This window comes from Lutra lutra, chromosome 10, assembly GCF_902655055.1.
Source record: "Lutra lutra chromosome 10, mLutLut1.2, whole genome shotgun sequence".
In the NCBI taxonomy this organism is placed as follows: domain Eukaryota; kingdom Metazoa; phylum Chordata; class Mammalia; order Carnivora; family Mustelidae; genus Lutra; species Lutra lutra.
In genome coordinates, this window is record NC_062287.1 from 113,973,211 (window position 1) to 114,000,114 (window position 26,904).

The 26,904-nt window shown below is 58.4% G+C and overlaps 1 protein-coding gene and 1 non-coding gene across 4 annotated transcripts in view; both read right to left on the minus strand.

The window, feature by feature from the left end:
- AP2A2 (adaptor related protein complex 2 subunit alpha 2) overlaps positions 1-26,904 on the minus strand; it is an 80,089-nt gene that overhangs the window by 16,753 nt on the left and 36,432 nt on the right. For 2 of the 3 annotated variants that reach the window (XM_047691037.1, XM_047691038.1), the window contains exons 3-9: positions 16,680-16,822; positions 14,262-14,455; positions 11,307-11,436; positions 7,812-7,913; positions 4,248-4,356; positions 2,158-2,308; positions 640-808 (exon numbers count right to left, since the gene is read on the minus strand). In XM_047691037.1, coding sequence (XP_047546993.1) covers positions 640-808; positions 2,158-2,308; positions 4,248-4,356; positions 7,812-7,913; positions 11,307-11,436; positions 14,262-14,455; positions 16,680-16,822 — 998 coding nt within the window. The remainder of the gene's footprint in view (positions 1-639; positions 809-2,157; positions 2,309-4,247; positions 4,357-7,811; positions 7,914-11,306; positions 11,437-14,261; positions 14,456-16,679; positions 16,823-26,904) is intronic. The other variant, XM_047691039.1, reaches the window with a different exon arrangement.
- On the minus strand, positions 23,266-23,390 carry LOC125080305 (U6atac minor spliceosomal RNA). The gene has a single exon (XR_007121326.1). It is a non-coding gene; the product is annotated as a U6atac minor spliceosomal RNA (small nuclear RNA).

A 26,904-nucleotide genomic window follows, 5' to 3' on the forward strand; every position in this document is an offset into this window, starting at 1 on the left:
TGAGACCCCAGCTGCTCCTCGGCACAGGACAGGCTAGGAAACACGGCTGAACCACCAAGCAACAGGCAAAGGCGAGGGCAGGTCTTTCTGACTCCTGGCAGTGAAACCAGGGCCAGGAGCACCCAGAACCAAAGAGCTCAGTTGCCCGAGTCTGTGTGGCCTCTTGCTCGAAACACAGCCCAAACACGCAAAAACACAAAGGGACAGAGTCAGACAGTTCTTAACCATGAGTCTGGGCAGAACCAGGGGCTCTGCAGCGGTCCCCCTGCCTTTCACTCTCTGGAGCACCTCAGCCAGCACCAGTAACGCTGGGGGCGCCGTCCTGTCCCCCCGAGGGCAGCCGGCCCGCAGAGTCATGGCAGATAATGGGAGCAGGCAGCCTCAACTTGGCTTTTCCAACTCTGGAACTTCAATTCCTTAAGAAAGGTGAATTTTCTTTTGCAAAGGGTGAGTCTTCTCAGAGACAAGGACAGAATGTTTTCTCTTTCTACCAAAAAGAAGAGTCTGCATCGATTCAAACATCTACCGTGACTCAGCTCTGTGCGGAACAGGACGCACCGTACCGTGTGCTCCAGCTGACCCCACCGGAAGGGAGAGAACAAGGCCCGGGACACCGGCCCCGGAGGACAGGGCACTTGCCTTCAGAGCGTTGATGACGGTCTCGATGTGCGTCTTGACCGCCTCGTGGGAGAACTCGGAGCTGGCCAGTGTGCACATGCTCTCCAGCGCCAGGTAGCGCAGGTTGGTCTCACGGTGCTGCAGGAACTGGCCCAGCTGGTTACAGGCGCGGACGAGCAGGTTCGGCTCACTGCACGGACAGCAGAAGCGGGCGGGTAGGGCTCCTCAGCGCGCGCCCCACAGACAGGGCCGCCCACAGGTCAGCGCGGCCGGTGGCGCTCACGGTCAGCACACTGCTGAAGGGAAACCTCAGGGCCCCCCACAACAAAAGCTTTGAATTTCCAACGCTGAGGCCGGTTTTGCATCTGCTCTGCTCGCTGCCACCTCATATGCAGAATTCCACCAACTCCTAAGAGCTGGTGACAGAAGTGGCACCATCCCGAGCCAAGCGTCCCCTGCAAGCCTCTGTGCCCCGCTTGCAGAGGGAATGCTCAGGCTCTCGCCAAGGGGCCAGAAAGCTCATCTCAGCCAGAGGCAGCAAGCCCTGGCCAATGGCTGAACAGAGGCCTTGCCCACAAGCATACTCCCGAGAGCCACGCACACAGACACAGAGGTGTGCAGTCGACAAGGCCCCAGTACCGCTTCCCAAGGAGTCTAGCTGCGTGGCTACTTAATCTCGACTTCGCCCTCACGACACTGTTGCTCGCTAAGTATCTTCAATAACTGAGACCAAAGGGCTTCCTCTAAAATCAAAGCTGCTGTTTTCAACAGTTCCCAACTCTGCTGATGTAGGATTCTCAGTAGGACTTTCTGTCCCTAGAAACACATCTGTCTAGAAATGCTGAGTAGAAGATGGCTGGGAAAGGCTACGCCACGCCTCCTGAGCCCCACCTGTCAGGGTGTAGCACTCTGCAGCTGTGGGGACCCAGGGGGCATCTCGCACAGCCCTGCCCAGCAGCCACACCATCACGCTACCGCAAACTCTAAAACAAGACACCATTCACAAGGCCACAGTCAGACCACAGGACTCCAGGAGCTGAGGAGACAAGGCAAGGAAGCAAACCACAGTGCGGCCACCATCTCCCTGTGCTGCACTGGCGCACACAGCTGTCCCACCACTCCCCAGAAAGGCCTCAGACCAACACTGAGTGACACAACACTTTGTGTCACAGGAGAGCTACCAGCCACCCACTCTTGCCTTTCCTGTAAGGTCATGGGAGAAGCTGGGCATGACCAGAGTGCCAGGAGGAACAGGAGAGGCCCTCAGGGACAGGCAGGGCCACGGCAAACAGGGCGCAAGCTCGGAGGCCAGAGAGAGCACGAGGTGCTGGAGGGGAGCAAAGAAAGGGCCACACAGGGAGCCCACACCCGTCTGAGGAAGGCAGAGGTGACGTGTCCACATCGGCAAAGAGGTAAGCACTCAGTGACACCCAGCAGGCCTGGCATCAACGAGAAAGAACACCTCCATGTGCTCAAGAGGGGTGCGTCCTCCCCACGGGGCAAGGCCAGGGGAAGCAGAGCACAGTGACCCTGACCCACCTATCGTGGTGAATGATCAGGCTGATCGCCTCAAAGAGCACGGCGTTCTTGGCGTTGGAATGCTGCACTTTTTTCGACTTTGGAGGTTCCTGAGCTTTGTTCAGAACTGTTTCCAGGCACTCGGTCAGGCGACCTCGCACTGCAGGGTCTTCTGGGCGAGACAGAGCACCGTCAGGCCGGGCCCCCACCCACCCTCCCTCCCTCCCAGCCATGCTGCCTCACAGCAAGGGGGAGATGGCTGGCAGGAGTTCCTGGTCCAACTGTGGAGCTACTTAAAATGAGAAGGTTTAGCAGCTTGGTAACTCCCCATGTGTTTTTGTGGGGTTTTTTTAATATTGTATTTATTTATTTGACAGAGAGCGAGATATCACATGGAGGCAGAGAGACAGGCAGAGAGAGAGAGAGGGAAGCAGCTCCCCGCTGAGCAGAGAGCCCGATGCGGGACTCGATCCCAGGACCCTGAGATCATGACCTGAGCCGAAGGCAGAGCCCCAACCCACTGAACCGCCCAGGCGCCCCCCCATGTGTTTTAAAGCAAATAAGATGTCCGACATTTTCGCTGCATTACAGAGCACACAAATTGAGAAAAAATAAAGTCTCAGAGACACAGACAAAACACCTAATATAAAAGTTTGAAAGACGGAGCAAAAGATCTTTTTCTCTACCTTCATTCCCAAAAGATACAGAGAAAATGTTACCAAAACCAACTAAAAAAGAAGGAAACTTTTAAAGTTCCGATTGAACCATAAAAACATAAAAAAGAAATAGAAGACAAAAAAGGAATAAGAAAGCAGTAAAAGTATCAGAATATCATAAATGACCTATCTCCCAAAACGTCCAGCACCTCTGGGGCATCACAAGCCCAGCCGCTGGAGAGCAGAGCAGAAGTGCGGGCAAGCGCGGCGGGCAGCGCCAGCAGGAACCCCGAGGAACAGCCACCCAGGGCTGGGGCACAGAGGCCAGGAAACTGCAGCCGCACCCACAGACAGTGTCAGAGTGAGGACGCAGGACGGCCGCCAGCAGCAGGGTGAGGCAGCAAGGAGCGGGGTCCACAGGGAGGCCAGGCCACCCCAGCTCAAGGCATGCCTCTGCCGCAGGTGTGCAGCTCATACTTTGGTATGAAAGATATTTAGTTTGGAGGGCGCCTGGGTGGCTCAGTTGGTTAAGCGACTGCCTTCAGCTCAGGTCATGATCCTGGAGTCCCGGGATCGAGTCCCACATCAGGCTCCCAGCTCCACGGGGAGTCTGCTTCTCCCTCTGACCTTCTCCTTGCTCATGCTCTCTCTCAGTCTCTCTCTCTCTCAAATAAATAAATAAAATATTTTTTTAAAAAAAGATATTTAGTTTAGAGAAAATCACTTAAAACTAACAAAATAATATCTTGTACAGAAACCAATTAGATTAAAATGTAAAGGCTACAACAACGAGCAATTTTTGTACAGGGCAATTTAGAAGTTAACACTAAAAATGTTCATCTACAGGGCGCCTGGGGGGTTCCATCACTTAAGCCTCTGCCTTTGGCTCAGGTCATGATCTCTGGGTCCTGGGATCGAGTCCCTCATCGGGCTCTCTGCTCTGCGGGGAGCTTGCTTCTCCCTCTGCCTGACGCTCATGATCTCTCACTATCTCTAATAAATAAACAAAATCTTTAAAAAAATTTCATCTACATTCTTCAACCAAGAAGTTCTGTTCCGAGACATTTACCGTACCAGTCGCATGTAACATTTTGCAGTAAAACAAGATCATAAGAATATCCTCACTGTGTACGCTGAGGTTATACAGATCATTAACAACTTAAGATAACAAAGTGTGTAAGTGTTTTAAGCTTCAAATTTTACTGAAAAACACTGTTTCAAAAACCTACACAGGCCTGATACTATGTAAAAAGCAGAGATAATCCCACTTTGTAACAAAATCGGGAGTTCTGCACCAGCTGCTCCCGGGAGGCCAAGGCGTGCAGCCGCATCACAAAGGGGCCAAAGAACAAGGGCCAGCGCCAGGGAAGGCCTCACAAAGGCCGCAGACAGAAGCCACGGAGCCCGGCCCGAAGCAGCGGCCCCGAGAGGCCGCGGCCGCGCCGCACCGGTTACCTGGGGGCGGGTAGCACTGCAGCAGCCGCAGGAGCTTCACGGACAGCCAGGGCGCCGGGACAAAGTAGTACGTATAATCCTGCAGGTCTGTGGACGCGGACGTCACAATCTGGAAGACACCCCAGGGGTGGGCAGGTGTCACCAAGAGAGGCCCTCCGTGGGGTCCCCAGATCACACCCTGCCTGAGAAATGGCTCTGTTCCATGAGTGGAGGGTATTTAAACACAGTGCTCTCTGTCCCCGAGGTCAGGGGGCGTGGCGACACTGCGCTCACAGGGCAAGCAGCCGGCCACCATCGTCACCCGGGGCAGCCCCACACGCTCCTGCTCTGCGATGGCCGCCCCACCCCGCACGCACAAGCTGGCCCGCACCACTGACCTGCAACTGCTCCACAACCCAACCACACCTGCACTGGGAACCCAAACTCTCCTTCGTGGACCAGGACGCAGATGAGACACAAGAGGGAGGACTCTGGTCCTCTCAGGGCGGAGCTGGTGTCCTGAACCCAGCCCATCCCCTCCCACCCCCAGTGCAGCCCTCCAGCGCCAGCCCTGCTGAGAGCTCACCGAGGCCAGAGAGCAAGCTTCCTTCACTAGCGGCTCCATCTCCCTGGCCATCAGAGTCCTTGGCCGGGCAGACCCTCCCTCCTCCTCCTGCATACCCGACTGTCCTGAGGACAGTTCGTTTCCACTGACATACGTTCCTCACCCCCTGAGTCAGGGAGGTCAGAGGAGCACCACCCTGCCAAGCTCCCAGCTGTGACACTTGAGGTCATATGTAATAAGCATGTTCGGGAAGGTCTCACCATGACCCCGCCGTCAGCTCCAAGGCTGCAGCCCAGACCCAGGACGTGGCCTGGGAAGGAAGGTGAGCTCCACGCTGGGGAAGGCATGGACAGGGTTAGGGTTACGGTTAGGGTTTTAGAGCCTATGGGCACACAGAGCAGGAAGCCAGGGCGCACTCAGCTCCACAGGACATAAGGAGCCAGAGCAGGCCACTGCCTGCCGCTGAAGCCATGCTCAGAAGCGTCCGACTTAGAAACGCACACATGTGAGCCAAATACAAAAATAAAAGCAATGAAGAATTCACCCCAAAAATGTACAAAGGAACTAGCAAATTAGCCTAAGAAAGTAAAGGAAGTAAAACAAGGGTAGGAACAGGAAGCTGCCAGGGAGAAAAACAGCAGAGAGAGCCACCAAGTCAGAAGGCGTCACGCTGGACAGGCTCACCAGGGAAGTGAAAAGGCAAACGCCCCACAGCGAGACCGAGCAGGGGTGGCAGCACGGCCCGCCGCCGCGCCCCGCACGCACGGACACTGACCGCCGCACACTGATCATCCAGACAAACCTGCAAACGTCCGAAATCAACTTAGCCGAAACTGATGAAAGGACAGAAAACATAAAAGCCCGCACCTTATTAAATAAGTTGAATCCAAAATAAGAAACTGTTCCACGAAGAAACCCTACCTTCAAATGGCTTCACCAGTTAATTCATGATAAAAGTGTTAGCCAAGAAACAAAGAAATTTCCTTCCTGTGACAAAGCGAGCCAACGGCAACAAAATCAGCAAACACAACTCGTCACTCCCCTCTGAGATGAGGAAGAAAATCCTCTCTCATGGTCCACACTGCAGGGAGGGCCCAGTGGCAGCCAGAAAGCAGGAAACACGGATGAATACAGGCTGGGAAAGAAAACTCATTGTCCACAGACCTGATGGGAGTACAAAGAAGATCTAACACAATCTACAAATAAATTACTAAGATTAGTAAGTGAGGGGGCACCTGGGGGGCTCCGTCAGTGAAGCACCTGCCTTCAGATCAGGTCAGGATCCTGGGGTCCAGGGACCGAGTCTCTCATGGGGCTCCCTGCTCAGCAGGAACTCGCTTCTCCCTCTCCCTGCTGTTCCCCCGGCTTGTGTGTGCTCTGACAAATAAATAAAATCTTTAAAAAAATAAGTAAGATCAGTGAGTTTGACAGAATTGCCAACTCCAAGATCAATGCACAAGAATCACTTGCACAAACCAACACACAGTGGTCACAGAACACGTTTAAGACATCACTCGTGCGCCTGTGCGGCTCAGTGGGTTAAGTATCTGACTTCAGTTCAGGCCCTGATCTTGGGGTCCTGGAATCGAGCCCCACGTCAGGCTGCCTGCTCAGTGGGGAGCCTCCTTTCTCCATCTCTCTCTAACCCCTCCCCCCACTCATACTTGCTTGCTCTCAAATAAATAAAATCTTTTTTTTTTTTTTAAGATTTTATTTATTTATTTGACAGACAGAAATACAAGCAGGCAGAGAGGCAGGCAGAGGGAGAGGGGGAAGCAGGCTCCCTGCTGAGCAGAGAGCCTGATGCGGGGCTCGATCCCAGGACCCTGAGATCATGACCTGAGCCGAAGGCAGAGCCTTAACCCACTGAGCCACCCAGGCGCCCCAAATAAATAAAATCTTATTAAAAAAAAATCATTAGGAATAGCATTTTTAAAATAAACTGTATAGGGGCACCTGGGTGGCTCAATCATTAAGCGTCTGCCTTTGGCTCAGGTCACAATCCCGGGGTCCTGGGAGCAAGCCCTGCATCGGGCTCCCTGCTCAGCGGGGAGCCTGCTTCTGCCTCTCCCTCTGCCACTGCTTGCGCCCTCTCACTGCGTCTCTGTCAATAAATAAAATCCTAAAAAAAAAAAAAAAAAAAGAGCAGCCAAGCTGCTCTACCTGGAGGGTAATGATGAAAACGCAGACCTACACGACAAGGAGATGCCGCCTCACCCACGGACGGCCGACGCGCACAAGGCCGAGATACAGAGCGGCGGGAAGGGCACACTGCGGGCAGGGAGGCCAGTCGGTACAGCTGCTCTACACTGTCCCCTCAACGTGAAGCACGGCCGCCCCATGACCCAGCAACGCCACCTCCAGGGACCTGTCTCGCAGCCGTCCGCACACAAGAGCCAAGATACAGCCAAGCTGATCACAGCGGGCCGCTCCCTGTCACCTCAGGGTGAGACAGGGCGACGGGTCGGTCGGCTGTGCGATCGATACTCGTGTAAACGCTCCATGGCATCGCCACGAAGGGACGGCACGCAGCACAGGCCCGCCGACCCCCTGGTGCTGAGCTCTACCAGTCACACACAAAGAACACGGGCTGCTGCAGAGTCCCTGTGCACAACTCAGGACACCGTCCGAGCCAGACGTCCGAGTGAAGGACACGTGCTCAGGCAGCAAAGGAAAGTGAAGAGGGAGGCCGCCCGAATGGGGACAGGGCTCCCTGCGGTGGGGGGCGCCGCCGGCACCCCCGTTCCCCACCCAGCACAGGGGCTGAGCGGCACTCGGGCGACCCAACCGTGTGCTGCGCTGGTCACTCCGGGCACTTTCCCGTAGGGACAGAACGTTTCTCAAGTGGCAAAAAGGTAGAAAGAAAACCCAACAAATTCCAAACCAAGACAAGCTCTCACCCTGGATTTACAAACTGAGTCCAGTATCTTCCGTCCGAAACAGTAAGCTGACAATATTAATTAAATGAAAAACTCAGACGAACCCGCATCCTGAGACCCGCTCCCCATCAACAGACTTACCCTGCTTAATCTGGAGACAGCCAGGGAGACAGACGTCTTGAACTCCTCAGGGTTCTTCTGCGCCAAGGTGGTGATGAGGCTGGTGGCGGCGGTCACCACACCCTGAAGCAAACACACGACACGTGCGCACTGTGACCACAGCCGACGTGCCTGCGGCTGGCTTCCAACAGCAAACTCATTTTCCAGGTAAAACTTGAAACCGAGAGCAACAACCCAGAGCCCCTGGGCCAGATTCAAAACTGCTCCGACTGGCCCATCGCGTCTGAGACAGCACACATCTGTCGGGTTCCTTCTGGAGCTTCTCTCCAAGAACCTGGGCGTCCCGCAAGGCCGGCAGCCCAGCTCCCTGCCTCAGAGGAGGCCTGCGGAGCGCCGCACCAGCCAGCCGAGTCTCTACCCGCCCCGCCGGCCTCTTCTGGGTCTGGGGTCAGCGGCACTCACTGCTGCCCCTCGCTCACGTCACTCCGCATAGGGGCACCTGGCTGGCTCAGCCAGGAGAGCAGGCAACTCTTGATCTCAGAGTGTGAGTTTGCACCCCATGCTGGGTACAGACGCTCCTTAAAAATAAAATCTTTAAAAAACAAAAAAGATTCTGTATGGACCAGGAAGGGAGACATTACCCTAGGACTCACTTGGATCTTTCCAACCCAGAAGTGTGACCATGGAAAACAGCAGCTGGGAGCACCTATCCCTGCCTTCTTGAACAGATCCACCCCACTGCTCCCTGCGGCAGCCCAGGCCCGGTGGGGCCCCTTCCCTGTACAGCGCCCCCCGTGCGGCACCCGGCCTCCGTGCACAGGGACGCCCAGGCGGCACGGGGACACCTGCTCTTGTCCCAGGACGACAAGGAGTCACTCCCACCAATTCCCGTGTCTTGAAGGAAGACACTGTTTAAGTTAAGAAGTTCTCTCATAAATACAAAATAGACAAAACAAAGGAATGCAGGGGCGCCTGGGTGGCTCAGTGGGTTAAGCCTCTGCCTCTGCTCAGGTCATGATCTCAGGGTCCTGGGATCGAGCCCCGCATCGGGCTCTCTGCTCAGCGGGGAGCCTGCTCCCCCCCTCCTCTGCCTGCCTCTCTGCCTGCTTGTGCTCTCTGTCTGTCAAATAAATAATGTCTCCAAAAAGAAAAAAGGAATGCAATGAAAATGCAAATAAAGCTCAAGAAAGCACTGGCCACTGTGGTCCCCCTGGCCCTCCTCCACCAGGCTCCTGAGCGGGTGGGAGAAGGCCAGCAGCTTCGGCAGCTGCAAAGGCGCAATGGGAGGGAGCCCCTGGCCACAGCCGAGCGCTCCTTCAGCTTTCTAAGGACAACCTGAAAGCAGCATTAAAGACGCAGAGAGAACCGGCCTCGATGCCCGCTCCCGGCAAGCAACAACCAACTGGTCCCCTCGCAGGAGAGCTCTAACAAACTCGGGATTCGTAAACGCGCAGTCCCACCGGGCAGAGTCATGCCGCACAGCAACTAAGCATCTGCGGCTCCGCCTGGCCCACCAGGGGGACAGAACAAGCCTCTGTACTCTGACAAGGGTCAGCTGGGACTCGCTGGCTCGGGCTCAGCTTCTCCCAACCTCTGCTGTCGCTGGAGTCTTCGTGGGAAGGGCAGTGTGAGAAGACCAGGGGGAGCCCAAATGGCCCCCAGTGCTGCCCTTCTGGCCACAACTCACTGCCTGCCCCACACAGACCCCCGGGCTCCTGCTCTGCTCTCAGAACACAGGGCACACAGAGGCCTGCTTCCCTCTGGCGGCACGGCCAGCTGACACTCCTGAGCCGGAGACAAAGCCAGCCAAATCTCGGGCCATCTTTAGTGACTAAACCAAGAGGTACAGGACAGAGAAGCCACAACCACATAAAGGACAGCCACCAAGAGAACAGAGAACATGGGACGAGAAGAGCAATGAAAAAAGACAGGGTGATGGGCTGGGCCTTCCTGTGGGCCAGCGGGCCAGCGGGCCAGCGCCTCTTCCCTCTCCTCTCCGAGCTGGGCCCTGGCGGCGCGGCCGGTGAGACCCGGTCATGCACGTCCAACTATGCAAGCGAACCACACCGCTGGGGCGACCGAATCGTGAGTGTCAGAGGAGAGACCCTTCTCGGCCACTGCTCTGAGCAGCACCTGTCGGCCGTGAGGCGCCGGCCCCCTAAGCTGCCCCAGCTCTGAGCCTTCAGCACCTCCTGGCCCAAGTCCAGATCTGCAGGAAGCCACTGCAGCCCTCTGGGCCCCCGTTCCCACAGGCACGAAGCTGGAGAACTCCCCCGCCTCCCAGGGCTGCCCGGTGGGCGACTTGTGGCCTCGAGCCTCACAGCCTCCTGCACGGCTTCAAGATTCCACTGGTGGACTCAGAACCTGAACGGACTGAGGGGGACCCACGTGACCCGGCATGCACTCCCAACACCGCCTCCCAGGTGCGTCCCCCTCACCCTACAACATGGCTGTGCCGACCGGCCTCCGGCCTCCGTGCTGAGGAAGGGTTGCCCCGCTTGGATACGAACATCCCAGGATGCGTGGGCCATGACAACGTGGGAACAGCCCACAGGGCTGCCACCCCATAGCAAGTGTCCCGACACAGCCACGAGCTCTCTCCTCTGAACTGCATGCCATGACCGTTTATTTTTAGTTCATTGTTTTTTTGGAGAGGGAGAAGGAATGAGGGGCAGAGGGAGAGAGAGATCTCCAGCAGGCCCCACTGAGCACGGAGCCCGCTGCAAGGCTTGACTCCATAACTCTGGGATCACGACCTGAGCCAAAATCAAGAGTTGGACGCTCAACTGGCTGAAAGCACCCTATTTTTAATTTAATTTTTAAGGTAGAGTCCTCCTGAGAAATAATACAGAAGCCAGCTAACATACTCACACCGATCAACTCAAGAAAAATCTGTGTTGAGTTTCAATTTTCCCATTTACACAACAGAATTCATGCAACGCAAAGCCACCGTGCCCAATGTCTGCTCCTACTTGACTCCATGTGCTGATGTCACGTCCCCGTGTGCCCCTTCGGGCGTGGACAGCACCCATGACCCATGTCTAACCACTATCACCAAGTCGCCCTGCACTTCCCTGTCACTCCCTACGACACAGGGAGGACACACAGGCCTGGCCTGTGCAGTGGCCATGCCGGAGCATAGGTCAGGTCACAGGTCACCCTCCTCAAAACCCCAGGGAGAGAAGCACACGCTTGCAGTGCCCTCGCCAGACAGGGCATTTCCAGAAGACACTGGTCTCTGTCTTGTTCACCTGCACAGCCGCAGCATGTAGGAGGCCCTTTCAATGACGAGCTCTGCAGTGAGCCAGAGGCCGCATCTGCGTTATCCCGTCCCCGGGAAGGGGGGAGCTCCTCCCCAAGCCACAGAGACCCCCAAGTGCTCACACACTCAGTGGGATGAACTGTGGAAGTCTCCCCCCAGCATCATGAGAAGCCACACGGAGCTGCTTTCACAATGCGATTCCAGAAATGGTTCCTCAGTGGGGCGCGGGGGGACACGAGTCCAAAGGCATTTACCAAATGCTGGTCGTTGAGAAGGTGCACCACTCGGGACGTCCAGTCTCCCATGGGGACGAGATCAGGAGACGTTCGGTACAAACGCAGCAAGCACAGGGCGGCGCTCTGCTTCACACTGTCCATGGTGTCTCTGAAAGACAGACATCAGCGTCACTCGAGAAGACAGCCGGCACCCCACGCGGCCCCAGCCAGCCGAGCGTGGCCCCAAGCCTCCCAGAGAAGAGCCCAGAGGAACCGGGGACCAGGAGGCTCCACCCTCTCTGTGTGCTCAAGTCCGCGCCCCCTCCTGCGAGAGGTCTTGGTGTGGACCAGGCCCGGACGGCGACAGACGGCTGTCTGCTCCGAAGACTTGCCTCGGACCCCACCACGACCCTCAGCAGAGCCCTGCCGGGAAGCTCTCTTCTCCAGAAATGTCCATTCTGGTATTTTTCCCAACTGCCGCACAGGACCTTGGCTGTGCAAGACGGAGCAGACTCAGACTCAACTAATGTTCCTCTTTTTCTGGGTTCCAGAGAACTTTTGCGTACAATTCACTTAATAACACACAGTCGAAACAGACCGCGTCGGAGCAGTGACCACCACAGAGCCCCCGGCGGTTAAGTGCGGCTGACCAGGAGAGCGAGGGCTCCTGCGCCGCGGCGGCCAGCGTCCTGGGCGCGCCGATAACACCAAGAAGCCAGGTCAGAAGGGCGCACACCCCAGGAAAGGGGCGTTTGGAGGGTTTCCTGTTCAGGTTTCCATGTTCGCTGAGGGCACACACTGTTCCCAATGCCCGCTTATCCCTCCTGCCTGCCACGCCCAGCCGAACTCTGCGAGCCACCAGGAAGCCACAGGCCCGCCGAGGAGAATCTGCGCCAGCAGCGGGAAAGGGAACGAGTCGGCGTTCTCAGAGCCCCGGGCAAAGCAGCGGAGACGCTCCCACACGCAGAGAAGAGAAGGGTCTGGGGTCAGCCTTACCATCCGCCTCCATGGTTGCTTTCTCATTCCTAAATGAGTCCAAGCCAAGGTGAGAATCCCCAAGCCGCTCCCCATTCTACTCCAAAGAGAAATCACCCCAGTCAAATGCTCCGTCGGATACTAAAAGCCCCGGGAGCAACAGGTCCATGCCCCTCTCTCTGGCCCCACGCCGTCCTCGCAAGCAGCCGCAGGGCAGCACGCCCCGCAGGCCTCGAGGCCCAACTGCACCGGCTTCTAGCCAGCGTGTTTCTGCGCTCAGGACCACCCCACCCCACGCCGCCGCTCCTGCCCGCTCCGAGGCCTGCATGGGAAGAACCTTCAGGGAGAGGGAAGTCCAACATCCAGTGATCCTGGGAAGCCCAGGCAGAGCGCTGCCTGCTTCGTTTCAGGTCTGTCTCGGACCCAGGGCCCAGGACCCGAGTGCCGGCTGAGCCCTACCACCCCATCCCCAACATGCCAGTTCTGACACAGTGACTTGACTCTGTGACCTGGACTCTGACAGACACTTTAGTGGGGCATGGCCCCACCTGGGCCCCCAGGCCTCACAACTTGTAGACACAACTCAGCTGTCCCCTTGCAGCGGCCTCTCCTCTCACCCATCCGCTTTTGCTCGTCCAGGCTAGGCCGCGCTGCACACCCTCTGCGTCCTTTCAATCTGCAAATGTGGTCCATCCTTTATTTCAGGAGAAGGTTCTTGAATTACCACCGGAATACTTGCCAGAGATGACCTGTTCTCCACCTCGTTCATCCAAGAGGCATTTATCAAGCCTCTACCATATACTAGACACGGTTCAAAATGCTGGAAATAAATCAGCAGCCATAGTGGACAAAACCCTTAGGCCACAGCGAGCTTTCCTTCTGAGGGCGGAGGCAGGCAGTACACAGACGTGTTCGCTGGCATGCGCCAGGCACAAGGAAGGGCCTAGGCAGCAGCTGGAGGGAGCAAAGAGGGTGAGGGAAGGCCTTGCCAGACCCGGACCAGCCCTAACGGAGGAGGAAGAGAAACCGTCGGGCCCTGAGCCCACACCGACCCCAGCCATCCTCCAGACGGACCCAAAGCCTCTTCCGTCCCGGTGACTTTGCTCTCGGGGTGCCCGCCGTGCCCTGCAGCCCCCATCAGCAGACGTGGAATGGCATCACCTCGGCCCCCCACCTGGTTCCTCAGCTCTGCAGCCCCTTCCAGTGCACGACCTGACACTGGCGCGCCGTCTGTGAGCCGTCCCCATTCACAGTCTTCTAGGGCCTTGCATCCAGCCTAGCCTGTCTGCCTCTGGCACACGCCTCACACACCCCGACATGGCCTGTAAGGCCACAGCCCTTCTGTTGCTCATCTAGGCCAGGGCTCACCCCCAAGGCACCGCCGACCCTTGAGGCATCCCCAGCACTGCGGGATGCGCACCAGCACCCCCGGAACCCACGCCCACAGCATACTGGCCGTAGTCTGCTCACTGCTGGTCGCCCCAGAGGAGCTGTTCCCCCAAGTCCTAATGAACTGCCCGGGACTGGGGCCCTTGTGGAGCCACACGTGTCACCAGGGTGTGGCCCAACTCAGCCGGCCGAGTCCTGGGACACCAAGCAGGGCCCCGCCTCCGCCGCACCCCATGGCACCGGACAGCCCAGCCCAGTGTCAAAGTCCTCCAGAACTGCCTGCTCAGCCCCGTGCAGCCTCTCCCCAAACTCAAGGGGGTGGAGGATTCTCAGGATTCAGGCACTTGATCTCTTCCTTGGTAACGCTCCTGAGAAAGAGCAAGGGGCCCTGTGCCCCACCATGGGGCGACTGCGTCCCTCCTTCCGCAGCCCTTCCTGGTCAGCTGTGGTCGGCAGGCTCTTCTTCCACGTACTTTACAACCACCGCGCTACTGGGGGGGCAAGGGTATGAGTGGACGTCCCCAAGCACCTAGATACACAGGTCTCCCACACCTAAAACAGGCAGATCAACTCCTTTGATAAATTCTTTATGTAATTACATATTCGACTTACTTCACACAAGAGACATACCCAGCTACGAGGATTTTCGGAATCTCCCCAGCAAAGGCCTCGGCCATCTCGCGGCTGCCCACGTTGGCAATGCAGTGCAGGGCCAGACCCATGAAGGTGGGGTTCCGACTGGCCAGGTCGTTCTTGATGGCGTTGTTGATGAGCCGGATCAGCTCGCTGTTGGAGTTCACCAGCACAGAGATGAAGAGGTAGCCCTGCGTTCCAGAGAGACAGGAGGACAAAAGCTCGTGACCACTGAAGCCAACGCGGGACAGCAACGCACATGTCCAGCCTTCGGGAAGCCTCCTGAAGCCTCCAGTCTGCCCGTGTCCTGCACGAGGAGTCAGGCCACTCTGAGGAAAACAGCAGTTCCGGGAAAGAAGCAGTGTCTGCTTCCAGCTCTGCCGTAAGACAACCCTTGCAGGACACCCCTAGGAGGCATGCAGCCAGCTGTCCCCTGGTCCCCACCCCCGCCACCCGTCCCACTCACCTAGCCATGGTGCCATGTGTGAGCAAGCTGGACCCACTGCTATCCTGAACAGGGGAAGCCTGACCAGAAGGCCCTACCAAAGGGCAGAGCTCCAGAAACCCTGCTGATTGCAGCTTTCGCCTCTTTCCACCGGCCTCTCGCCCTCAGCTTCCACCCACTACTGACCAGACTCCAGCCCTGTGTCATCCCTCATCTACACCCTTCCCAGGCGGGGGACACAGCGGCCTTCCTGAGACTCATCTGATCCCTGACCACGCAGGTGAACTCCTGAGCAGCTTCCTGCTGGTCTTGGGAGAAAGGCCCTACCCACACACCCACGTCCTCTCTTCCATTCTAGCCACTGCTGCCCCACATTCGCTGAACGTGCCCCTGGCCGGGTGCTACCTGCTCTGTCTGCCCCCATCCCCCGATTAGTTCCTCCTCCTCCTGGGCCCGCGCAGGATGCCCTCCCCAGGGGATCTTCCCTACTCGCCCACCCCCTTTGCTGGGTCCCAGAGAGCCTCCTTCCCTGGGCACCGGCCACAGCTGTTAATTCTCTATCTGTGGGTTGGATGACACCATCTCCTCACTAGGACAGAGAAGGGCCCACATCTGCTTCTGGTCCCCATATCCCCAGGGGCCTCCCAGCGCACTGCATGGTCCATGGAAGACACCCAAATTCTTACTGGGTAAATACCAATATTTACAAAACTCCTGGGGGACCTAGCTTTTTGTTTGTTCTTTGGGGTGTTTTACTTGCCGTAAGTTAAATTTATTTAGACAGAGAAAACTGTTATTTTGCAACATGACAGAAAACATAAAAGTATCATCATCCCAAGAGGCTACAGACCTTAAATTACAAAGTCTGAGACCGCTTCAGGCGCCCAGGTACCAGCACCATCTAGGAAGCCTCCAGAAGCTGGGAGCAAGGCAAAGGCGCACCCATTTACAGCTCCAGCTCTGAACCCATGCGGCTGTGGTGTCCTTGTCAGAAACAGAAAGTTGTACAAGAGGCACCAGGAGGGGTCTGGGCCAATGCACGAGCCCGGCACCGTGGGGAAGGAAACAGGCCCAAGACACCCATCACATCCAACCCGGGCTTCGTGCCACACCGGCAGACCCGCAGTGAATTCCCAGACTGCAGGGAGGTTGTAAAGAAAGAGCAAGAAAAGGGGCGCCCGCGGGGCTCAGTCAGTTAAGCTTCTGCCATCGGCTCGCATCATGATCCCGGGGTCCTGGGACTGAGCCCTGCGATCAGGCTCCCTGCTCCGTGGAGAGCCTGCTTCTCCCTCTCCCACTCGCCCTGCTTGTGTTCCATCTCTGCCTCTCTCTGTGTCAAATAAACAAATAAAATCTCAAAAAGAAAAAAAAAAAAAAAAAAGAAGAGGGGCACCTGGGTGGCTCAGTGGGTTGAGCCTCTGCCTTCGGCTCAGGTCATGATCTCAGGGTCTTGGAATCGAGCCCCACATCGGGCTCGCTGCTCAGCGGGGAGCAGCGGGGAGCCTGCCTCTCCGCCTAATTGTGATCTCTGTCTGTCAAATGAGTAAGTAAAATCTTTAAAAAGAAAGAAAAGAAGGAAGGAAGGGAAGAAAACAAGGAAAGAACAAGAAAACAAATGGCCACCTTGGGGCGCCTGGGTGGCTCAGCGGGTTAACCCTCTGCCTTCAGCTCAGGTCAGGATCCCAGGGTCCTGGGATCGAGTCCCGCATCGGGCTCTCTGCTCTGCGGGGAGCCTGCTTCCCCCTCTGCCTGCCGCTCCCCTGCTCGTGTTCCCCCTCTCTCTGGCAAGTAAGTAAATAATATATTTCAAAAAAAAAAAAGAAGAAAGAAGAAATGACCACCTCATCAGAAGAGTGTCACACGGGGAAAGAGCCCCTTCCATCGGCCTCCTGGAGGGAGGCCCTGGAGCCACCTCACCAGTCTTCGCTGCCGGCCCCGCCCCAGCCCTGTGCCCCTTCAGCAACACTCACGATCTGCTTCTCCGTGTATCTGTTGGAGCTCAGCAGGTTCACGGCCTCCATGTGCCCAAAGTCAATGTCATGGCCCAGCAGAAAGATGAAGAGCAACTTGCAGACGTATTTTTTTTTACTATAGCCGTCAAGAGCCTTGTCACCTAGGGAACAGGTGGGGAGGGCGGGGAGAGCAGGGAAGTCATCAGCAAGAGCCAGACAGCGGAGAGCGCGGGGGCCTGCCCCAGAGAGGCAGGCGCCCTCCAGACACACGGCACAGTGCTGAGTGCAAGTGATGTTTCTAGACCGGACGGTGCGCGTCAGAACCCAAAGGTTTGGCTCCACTTTAAAAACAGAAGCTGGAATCTCTGGCAGCAAGAGTTCTGCCCTCCCAAAACAGCCTGGGGCACACCGGGCCCCGGGGGGCCTCCCTCCGGCCTAACAGAGCCCCAACTTACACGTAAAAGTCAGTCTTTCAGATAACTTTATTAATATAGGCAGATAAGCAGTGCTCTAGATGATCCCCCTTTCACTTCAGTTTTAGGACAAATCGCCCACCCACAGAAATCACTCAAGAAGAACAGGGCGGGGAGGGGCGCCTGCATGGCTTAGTCCCTTGAGCGTCTGACTATTGGTTTTGGCTCAGATCGTGATCTCAGGGGACGTGATCTCAGGGTCAGGGGACCGAGCCCCATGCCAGGCTCTGCACTCAGTCTGTCCCTTTCCCTCTGCCCTCTGCTCTGCCCCCCAATGCCCATGCTCGCTCTTTCTCTCTAAAATAAGTAAAATCTTAAAAAGAAAAGAAAGGCCAGAAGGGCCCATGTCTTCACCCTAACCACAGCATGACTGAACTCCGCACTAGAGACTGTGACAAGGTTCCGGACACATCACCGGCAGAAGTGACCACCCTGCACCATTCTGAGTATCACAAGTTCCAACCTCGCCTGACAAAGCGTCCAATATTCCTTTGGAGTCAACCGTTAACAGCAGAAGCAACAACCAGAAAGACCGGTCCTCTTACTGAGCTGAGTCTTCCGGTGACACGGGTGCCACAGTGTGAAGGACCCGTGAGGGACACGTGGAACGAGCAGGACCTGGGGGAAACGGCAAGGTAAGGACAGCAGTGGTCATCACTGGTGAGGGGTCGGGAGACTTGGGCTCCCTGAATGAGCACTGGCTGAGCCCAAAGGTGGTCTAGGACAAAGGACCCTCCCCCCAGACTTCCTTAGGATGACAATTCAACGTCAGCCAGCCAGCTGGTCACACCACCTTGAGAAGTTCTGAGAAACCCCCCGTCCTTACAAACTGACATGTAATTTAATGACCAAACAATATGAAAGGAGGCCAGGCCTGGTTCCCGCCCCACCTCACCCCCCACTCACTCCTCTGCTCCGTGTACCTGGGAACCCCAGCTCTGTCACCTCCTGGCTGGAACCCACACCACCTGCTGTGGGAGTGTCTGCGGGCAAACGGCCGCGATCTCCCATCTCCTCCCCACCCGGTAGGCCTTCGAGAACCAGCCTGGATTCCATCTATTCTGGAAGCCTCCTTTGACAAGCCAGCCTTAAGTCCCACCCTACCTCCTCTCACCTCCTGGAAGACGGTCCCTGCTACTCAGAGCATACCTTAAAGGAAACAGCAGCGTCGGAAAAGGGAGCACCCACGGCTCCAGCAGACCAAGTTCTGCGAGGACAGCCATGGGAGCACCGGGGGGCCCCTTCCCTGCAGCACCCTGGTTTCTGCTCCGGCAGGACCTAGGACACTGGGCCCCTCCTCCAGCCCTCCCTGATGCTGGGGGACTTCCGGCAGGCACACTTTTCAAGGCTAAGCCCATAGGAAAGGAAGGCCCATCGTTGAGGCAGAATCGGGCCTCTCTCAGCTCCAGCGCCCGTGACAGATGGTGATTGCTGATACCCAGAACACAGCCTGGGGGCCTCACAAGATAACCTCGGTCCCAGCCCAGAGGGGAGTAACAGGCCACCCTGCCTGAAGCCAGAGCACCCGAACGGGCTACCTCTCCAGGCAGAGGGTGGCAGAGGGAACCTCCGGCCCCGAAGGGCTCCAGCAGGGAGACCTGCCTGTCTGTGCCACAACTCAGCACGATCGGGAAGGGAACGACAGCCTTGAGAATACGGGGCCCGCCCTCTGCCTACGCGCCTCCCGCGGGCGCCGGCCCCGTGCGGGCCCACCTGCTCCTCGGGGCTCCTCGCTGCTCACGAGTGACCGCGGGGAAGGTGTCCCATGGGTCACCCCACCCCCGGGGCCTGCCACGGGGAGCCCGTGCAGTGGCCACCGCGGGAAGCAATGTCCCTTCCAAGACGCGCGCCGGAATCGGGCTCCACACAGTCTGGGTTTCGCGGCGCCTCCAGGGCCTCCTCTGCTCTGGCTCGTTTCAAACCACCAGGCTTCGGACGACAGCGCGCCCGGCCTCGGGTGTCCCGGCCAAGAAGGGGGCAACCGGGTGCTCCCCGCGTCGGAACCCGCACGCGGCCTCAGAGAGGCGAAAGCAGAAGGCTCTACTCGTCGCACAGCCCAGACGCTCGCTGCTGTCCACACAGTCGCTTGCTCTGGGCGCGTTTATGCAGCCGCCTCACGAGGCGGACCCAGGCTCAGAGTGGGCCAGGAACCCCGTGCGTGTGCGCGGAGCCTCGCGTCCTGACGGCCCTCCACGGGGCCCTGCTGCGCCCGAGTCTTCATTCCTCCGGAGACCGAGCCGGTGTCCCAAGCACAGAACTGGCCGGCAGGACGCGCGTCCTCATGCCGCCAGGCAGCTCCCACGGCACGTCCGCGAACGGCCGCGGCAGAGCCGCTCTGCAGACCTCTCCGTCACGGCGGGCTCGGCGGGAAGCCTCCGAGGGACACGGCTGCCCGAGGGGCCTCCCCCAGTTTGCGGGGAGAACAGGAGGAGCTCCGAGGCCCCACCCTGCCCGTAATGCGCACCCAGCCCCTCGGTGCGACCCCAGTGCCCACGCCGGCCTCCGGATTCCCTGTGCAGCCCCAGGCCACTCGGCCGCCTGCGGACAGTGTCCCCCTCTGCGCTCCCGACAGCCTGGGCCCCGGCCGGGCCAAACCAGCTACCCTCTCTGCTCTCCAGGGAGTGACCTACCCCCTTGCTCCAAGGAGGGGGCGTCCAACTCTGTCCTCCTGGGACTCTCCTCCAGCCCAAGGGGCCACACTACGTCCTGAGTCACCCTGAGGAGAGCCCAGGAGTTCCCCACAGTGACCGTCCCTCTAGCCCACTGTGGTTCCACTGTCCTGACCGGACCGGACCGAGAGGGTCCTCAAAATGTTGGGTTTCGCACGGGCTAGAATTGTGTCTCTATTCCAGCACTTTCTAGCTGCGGAATCGCGCCTCTCCTGCCAGAAAGGGCGCGGCCGAGACCAGAGGAGAGAGACGCGGGAAAGCCGGCCGCGCCCCCGCCGCGTCCTGACAGAGGCTCAGGGTCCAGTCTGCGCCCCTGCGGCCCCCCAGCTTCTCTGCCGGCCCCTCCCCAGGGGCCAACGCGGGCGGGGCTGCGCGGCGTCAGACACAAAGCGACAGCCCCGCCATGGCTTATGAGGCCACGTACCTCCGGCTCTTCAGACACGTGCCCATTCCAGATCGGGAACTGCGCAAAGAGCTCCCCGCACAGCCACCGAAGCCCGAGGTGCGACCCCAGCCCGGAGAGAGGAGTCGGTGCCGGCCGCATCCGGCGCGCGGACAAACTGGCGCCGCCTTCTCCGGGGCTGGGGCTGGAGGGAGGGACAGGCAGGCGACTCTCAGGGGCGTGGGTCGGAGCCGCGTGGGCCTGGGGACCCGCACACTGCTGCCCCCCGGCACCTGCCCCCCGCCCCGCCGCAGCACTGGTGAACCCCGAAGTACCCGTTCAGCCGCTCCTGGTCCTGTCTCGTCCGCGGTGAGAGTTAACCCTCGCCCAAGAGAAGCGCCCTGGAGGGACCCGGGAGATCCAGGCAGCTCAGCGCCGGCAAGCTTTACTCACGCCCCGGCGGCCTCAGGCGGACGTCAGCGGCGCCTTAGGGACAGGCCCTCGGCGTAACCACAGACACGGCCGGGACGCGCAGGTCCCCAAACGCTCAGCTTCTGTGGGGGTCACGTGCGCAATCACATCAAGGAGGGACAGGGCACCTCGCCCACCGTGGCGTCTGAGCACGGCCACCCGAGTCCCACCCGCTCTGGCCCAGAAAGACGCTCTCACCGGACAGTAAGACGCCAGCGAGCGCCGCACCGGCCGCGGACGTGAGCGCCCGTCACAGGGCAGCGCGCGGAGTCCCGGGAGGCAGACCTTCCCCATGGATTTTGAGCTGAGCCTCCTCCGCCCGCTCCTCACAGAGGCTGGCGCTCAGCGAGCGTTTTCTTTGGTCCAAAGAGGCACGAAGAAGACGACGCCACGGCTGGACACGCACCTCCTCACGTCTGCGCCCTGAGGACGCGCCGCCTCGGGACCTCACGCCAGGAAACGCACCCGCCCCGCAGGTGCGCGCGGCCCGAGGCCTTGCTGCGCTCGCCGACGCTTCCTGATCAGCGGCTAGAAGGCGGGAGACGCGAGCTAGACCCACGAGAAGGCGCCACCACGCACGCGGCCCGGCAGCGAACCCCCGCAAGACGCACCACCCCAGGGGCGGCGAGAATGTGGGGGACGCGGCGCGGCAGGCAGGGGCACGACACACGCAGCCGCTCCCCAAAGTGGCGCGGCGGCTTCCCGCGGGCGGAGGCCCCCCCACCCCCAGTGCCGGCGCCGTGCGCGCGCCCGGGCAGTGCTCGCCGGCGGGGGCGGAGTGCGGGCAGCCCGGGCGCCGCGCCAGCCGCAGGCCAGCGCAGGGGCGGTGGGGAGCGGCCCGGCCGCACGCGCACAGACGGCGTGAGCGCCCCCTGGCGGCCCCGCGCTCAGGTGAACGCCGCGGCCCTCAGAGACCTCCTCCGCGCTTCTCTCCGCAGGACCTTTCCGGAAGCAGCGACGCTGCCGGCACCGAGGCGGGCGGCTGGGAGCCACGGGCGCGAGCGACACTCGCCGGCTGGAAACGATCTGTCCGCTCGCGCCGGCGGCGGCACGAACACACGAAGCTTCCCAGCCCAAGGGCACACCTGAGTACGTTTCATCGTGCGGCCGGCTGTGGGACCCGCCGGGAAGAAGAGCTCGGGCGGTGACAGACCGCGCAGAGCCCGGGCGCGCTGCAGCCGGCGCCGCGCACCCCCACAGAAAGCCGCGGTTCACCGCAGTAACCTAAGGTCTTCGTGGGCACTTCGTTACCCACACGTGCACCCCTAGAGGCTAGGGGCCACCCAGCGGTCACTCCGGTAGCGTCTACCATCTGGGAAGCTGCAGCCGAGCAGGGACGCGCGATCATCGTGTCCTTGTAAACGCTAACTCAGCAGCTGTTTTCCAGTGGGTTCGAGACAGCCCGCCGGCCCGCAGCACAGTAACTACCGCATTCCACCCCAAAACTCAGGGGCTTAGGTGACAAGCCCCAACTTCTTGCTGACGAGTATCAGCAGGGCTGGCCTCCATTCAGAGCGGATCTAGGCCCGTGCGGGTGCCTCTCCTTCTCTTCGCGCAGCAGCACCCAAAGCATGTTCTTCTCATGGAGGCGACGGGAAGACCCCCAAGGGGCGAGTGGCCACGAGCTTAGGTTTGAAAGCGGCGCGCGGCCACTGTCTACAGCCCGTGGGCCATGTCACCTGACCAAGCCCCACACCTCTCCTCCAGTGGCAGAGCTCACCGGGGAAGCCATCGGCCTGCAGCTCTCTTGAAGGCAAGGTTTGGGATTATAGCTGCAACTTTCTAGTGTTCCTGGGAGAGCCACGTTTCGTCACCTTTTGCCTGCTGTCACGTCCTTCATTCCGCATGTCTTTGTAACGCCCCGAGGAGGTCTTGTGCGCAAAGACCACGTACATTTCCGTTCGCATCTGCCGCTCCTTTCCTCTGCTTCCGCACCTCTGGCCTCTCCTCCGGGATTATTTGTTTCTGGCCTGAAGTACGTCCTTCAGAATTTCGTGGGCTCCATTTTTGTCCGAAAAAGGTCCGTTTCAGCTTCATTCTTAGAAGACACGCTGGCGGGCACAGCCTCCAGCTGCTTGGTCAGCACGCGGCTGCCGGGCAGTCCGCCGGGCGCACCACCGCCTGGCGGCACAGGGCACCCCCGCCCGGCTCCTCGCAGGACCACCCGACGCTGCACGCCTGCGTTCCCACCGTAACGTGTCTACACACACGTTTCACTGCGGTACGGTAAGTTTTATGCATTTTTTAAAAGATACACAAATTTATTAAAATACTGAAAATACGGGCGCCTGGGTGGCTCAGTGGGTTAAGCCGCTGCCTTCGGCTCAGGTCATGATCTCAGGGTCCTGGGATCGAGCCCCGCGTCGGGCTCTCTGCTCAGCAGGGAGCCTGCTTCCCCCTCTCTCTCTCTCTGCCTGCGTCTCTGCCTGCTTGTGATCTCGGTCTGTCAAATAAATAAATCTTAAAAAAAAATAAATTTAAAAAAATAAAATAAACTAAAATAAAATACTGAAAATACCTAACAATCTTTTGAAGTCAGAAAAATAAATTGTCAATGCATAAAATCTAGAAAGGCAGAATTAGGAATTAGATTTCAAAGGATTTAGGGGGAAAAAAAATGGTCAGAGGACACACCATAGGCGACAGTGCCTCACCGGTGCTGGCACTGCCAGGCCTGAGGGCTTCTTCCATCCTCATCAAGGGGATCGCAGACCTTCTCTCCTTCCACACACACGACTTCCGCGATCTTAAAGCCGCCACATCCTCCCTCCTTTCCTCCTGGGACACCAATTACACCTCCCAGACCCTCTCAGCACACCCCTCTGTCCCTGCGGCCTCCGTCTGCCCTCGTCTGTGCTGTATCCAGGCTCCTGTACCTGGGACGGGTTTGGTTCTCACCTGTCATTCAGAGCACTAATCTCTCCGCAACCACGTGTGCTGTTTGAAACCCAGAGTCCTTCTTTCTGGTCGCTGCAGGTCTCGGTTCTGGAAGGTCCACCTGGTCCTATCACGATTCGCCACGTCACCTTTCACACCAGACGTCTCCTGCTCAAAAGTTAAAGCAAGCCTTTTCTTTAAAAGTGGTAGACTGACTTCGGTACTGTGATCTGAAATCTGGTCTCAGACTCCCGGTAAGTCTGCCTCTGCCTCTTGCTCGTGCCGTCCCGACGAGTGCGGTCACTACGACTGTCTGCCGGGCGTGCTGTGTGAGAAGTCGGGTCTAGGATTCACGTGCGCCCTCCTGCAGGAGTCGTCTCCTCACCGAAGCCGTGCGAAGTCTGAGGTTCTGTGGGCCACTCGGGGGCCCAAAGCCCCGCTGCACATCCATGACAGTCCGCCCCTGCCCTGAGGGCCTTGCCTCTGAGAGTCTCAGTGTAACGTGGCAGGCTCTCCCCTTCTGGTGGGTTCCAGGCTTTGATCCTCTCCTGCAGCAGAGCTGCCCACCCTGCACACTGCATCTGTCCTGTGCATGGTAGGACAGCGAGGAGCCTCCCTGACCTCTGCGCGCTGGACAGCAGCAGTGCACCAGCTCCCGGTGGTGACAGCAGCCCCCAGGTGTGGCCGTGTCCCCGGGAAGGCAAAAGCACGCTGACAGGCAGCACCACTCTCGACTCTCACGGAGACCAAAATGTCTGCCTCGCGGCTCGCTCTTCGGGGTTAGCAGCTGCTTGCAAGGCACAAACAGCTCAGGGCTGTCCTCACTTCTGTGGACACGACCTCTTCCTAGAGCAGCCTCGGGAAGCCCCCTTTCTTCTTGTCACTCTGCTAGACTTTCCAAGTTCTGTGTACGATTGTGTCCTCCTGTTTTCCGCAGAAGGCATGGCTGACGTCTGCACTGTCCAGCGAGGCGGCTTCTAGCCACACGCGGCTGCTGAGCCCGAAGCGTGGCCAGTCTGACCCGAGTGTGCTCTGAGCGCACAACCAGAGTCCAAAGACTCGTGGGGAAAACACGTAGGATGCCTCTTTATAGGAAGAGAGACCTTTTCCGTTGACCACGCACTGCAACAACGTTTAGGCATACTAGACTGAGTAAATTAAGTTTCTTTAAGTTTTGTTTTTTTGTTTTTTAGTAACGTCTGCACCCAGCGTGGGGCACAAACTCACAGCCCCAAGTCAGGCATCACGTGCTCTTCTGACCGAGCCAGCCAGGTGCCCCCAGAATTAGTTTCATCTGCTTCTCTTTTTTAAATGTGGCTACGAGAAAACTGAGACGCACGTGCAGGTCTCCGTTAGTGACTTGCACTCCGTTTCTCCCAGACGGCACAGACCTGACTTTGCTCATCCGCCCTAACAGCAGCAGACGCCCCGGGGTGCGCGCTCCTGAAGACCAAGGTCGGTCTCCTCGCCTCTGTCACTGGTCAGGCACACACATGCAGTAATGCCAGCTGCTTCACAGAGGAGAGGGGAGCTCTTTCCCATATAGGACAGCTTAGCTCAGGCAGGCACGAAGACAGAAGAAACAACAGAAGCCTTGTTTGCCCCCAAAACGTTTACACAAAGAACCCGAAGGCTTACCATCCGAAGGGCCATGAACTCTTTCTCAGTGACAACACGATTAACGCATATTAGGCATTCACTTTCTAGGAAGCAATTTTTACGTATCTCCAAACGTAGATGTAGCCTGTGCAGCAGACACAGACCCTCCCTTCAGTTAAGGACCAAAGCTGCTGAGTGTGGTGAGCGGGCAGGGTCGGTCCTGTCCGGGGCTGTCTTCCCTGGCTTCGAGCCGCAACTGAGTAAGGGGATGCGACAAGGGACCAGCCATTCCCACCCAATGCAGACGCCTCTAACAGGCAATCTGTTCAACACCACAAAGCTCCCTAACAGGCCAGCGTCTCCACGGGGCTCCTCCTCGGCCTGCCTGCAGCCCTCTCCCTCCCTTCACTTCTCACGGGCATTTCTCTCTCATAAATCCTGTGTCCTCCAAGCCCACCTCAGCACCTGCTTCACAGAGAACCGGCCCGAGAAGATCACCAACACCACACGTCGCAGCTGAGCAGACACAGGGAACATGATGCGACAAGCATCGGAGTCGGAAGACATCTGCAGGAGGGCAGAGCGCCCTCACTCTGGACCGCCATGTGCCAGCCCTTGGAGAGACAATGAAAGCCACAAGCCCTCACCCGAGAAGACCCACAGACAGCAAGCGAGCGCACAACACATGCCATCAGGGAAACGCACATTAAAACGAAAGCGAGAACCCCTCCTCCCAATAAATAAATAAATAAATCCTCAAAACAGTCGTGCACTCCCTGTGCGCACCTGCCGGAACGGCCCAAAGCCAGCCCATGGGCGGCACCAGAGACCGGCTCATCTGTGTGGCTGGTGGGACGCACGGTGGGGCGGCCAGTCTGGGAGACAGTCTGACGGCTTCTCACCCAACAACACACACTGTCACCGTCGCAATGAGGAGAAAAGACGTGGGGTGCAGAAATTCCATATGGAAGTTTGAGTTCACCCCCCGGGAGGATGGCCAGCGCTCGAGACACCGTCCACCTGCCCCTTCTGCAAGCCCATAAGTCTTGTGCCATAAAAACGGACCGTGCCTGCAACACCGGAGTCATCTCTCGCAACGTGTGCCCAGAGGAATTCCAGACGCCTATCACGGATCTGTCGGAACCAGCAGGCACGTAACCGTGACTGCACAGATGCCTGCAAGGCAGCCAGTCAACAGCAATGCAGAGGACCCACGACCCTGGCAGCGCCATCTGCCATGGACCTGTCCCGCCGGCTGCCAGTCCAGGGACATTCCAGGGTCCAGGCTGTGGATCCAGACCTTCAGAGCCCCCCGCGTGTATGGAGTGGATGTGAGTGTGAGTGTGTACAGCCACAAGCGTGGCCGTGGCAGTGTGCTTGTGGGCACAGACTGGAGGAGGGGTGCATTGCTGGGTCCCCCAGGGCCCTGAAGAGCTTCACTGGCTATGAAAGCCATGAACGTGCTCGCTTCTCCTCAGAGCCAGGGTCCCAACACTCTGGGCAAGGGCAAGGCCAGCACAGGCTGCCTCCAGCCTCCTTGCCTGCCTCACCAGCACTTGCCCGTTGGACCTGGACTGCCCTCCCTCCTTCCCTGCCTTCCAAGGCCTGAGATTCCGAGCCATGTCCTATAGCCAGAACAACCCCTTTGCTAGTTCAGTTGCTTTTGTAGCAGGGGAGGGGCTAGGTCGGGGAGAGCTTTCAGCCATAAACCCTGAAATAAAGCAGTCGATGCAAAAAAAAAAAAAAAGGAAAAGAAAACAATACTTTCCCTA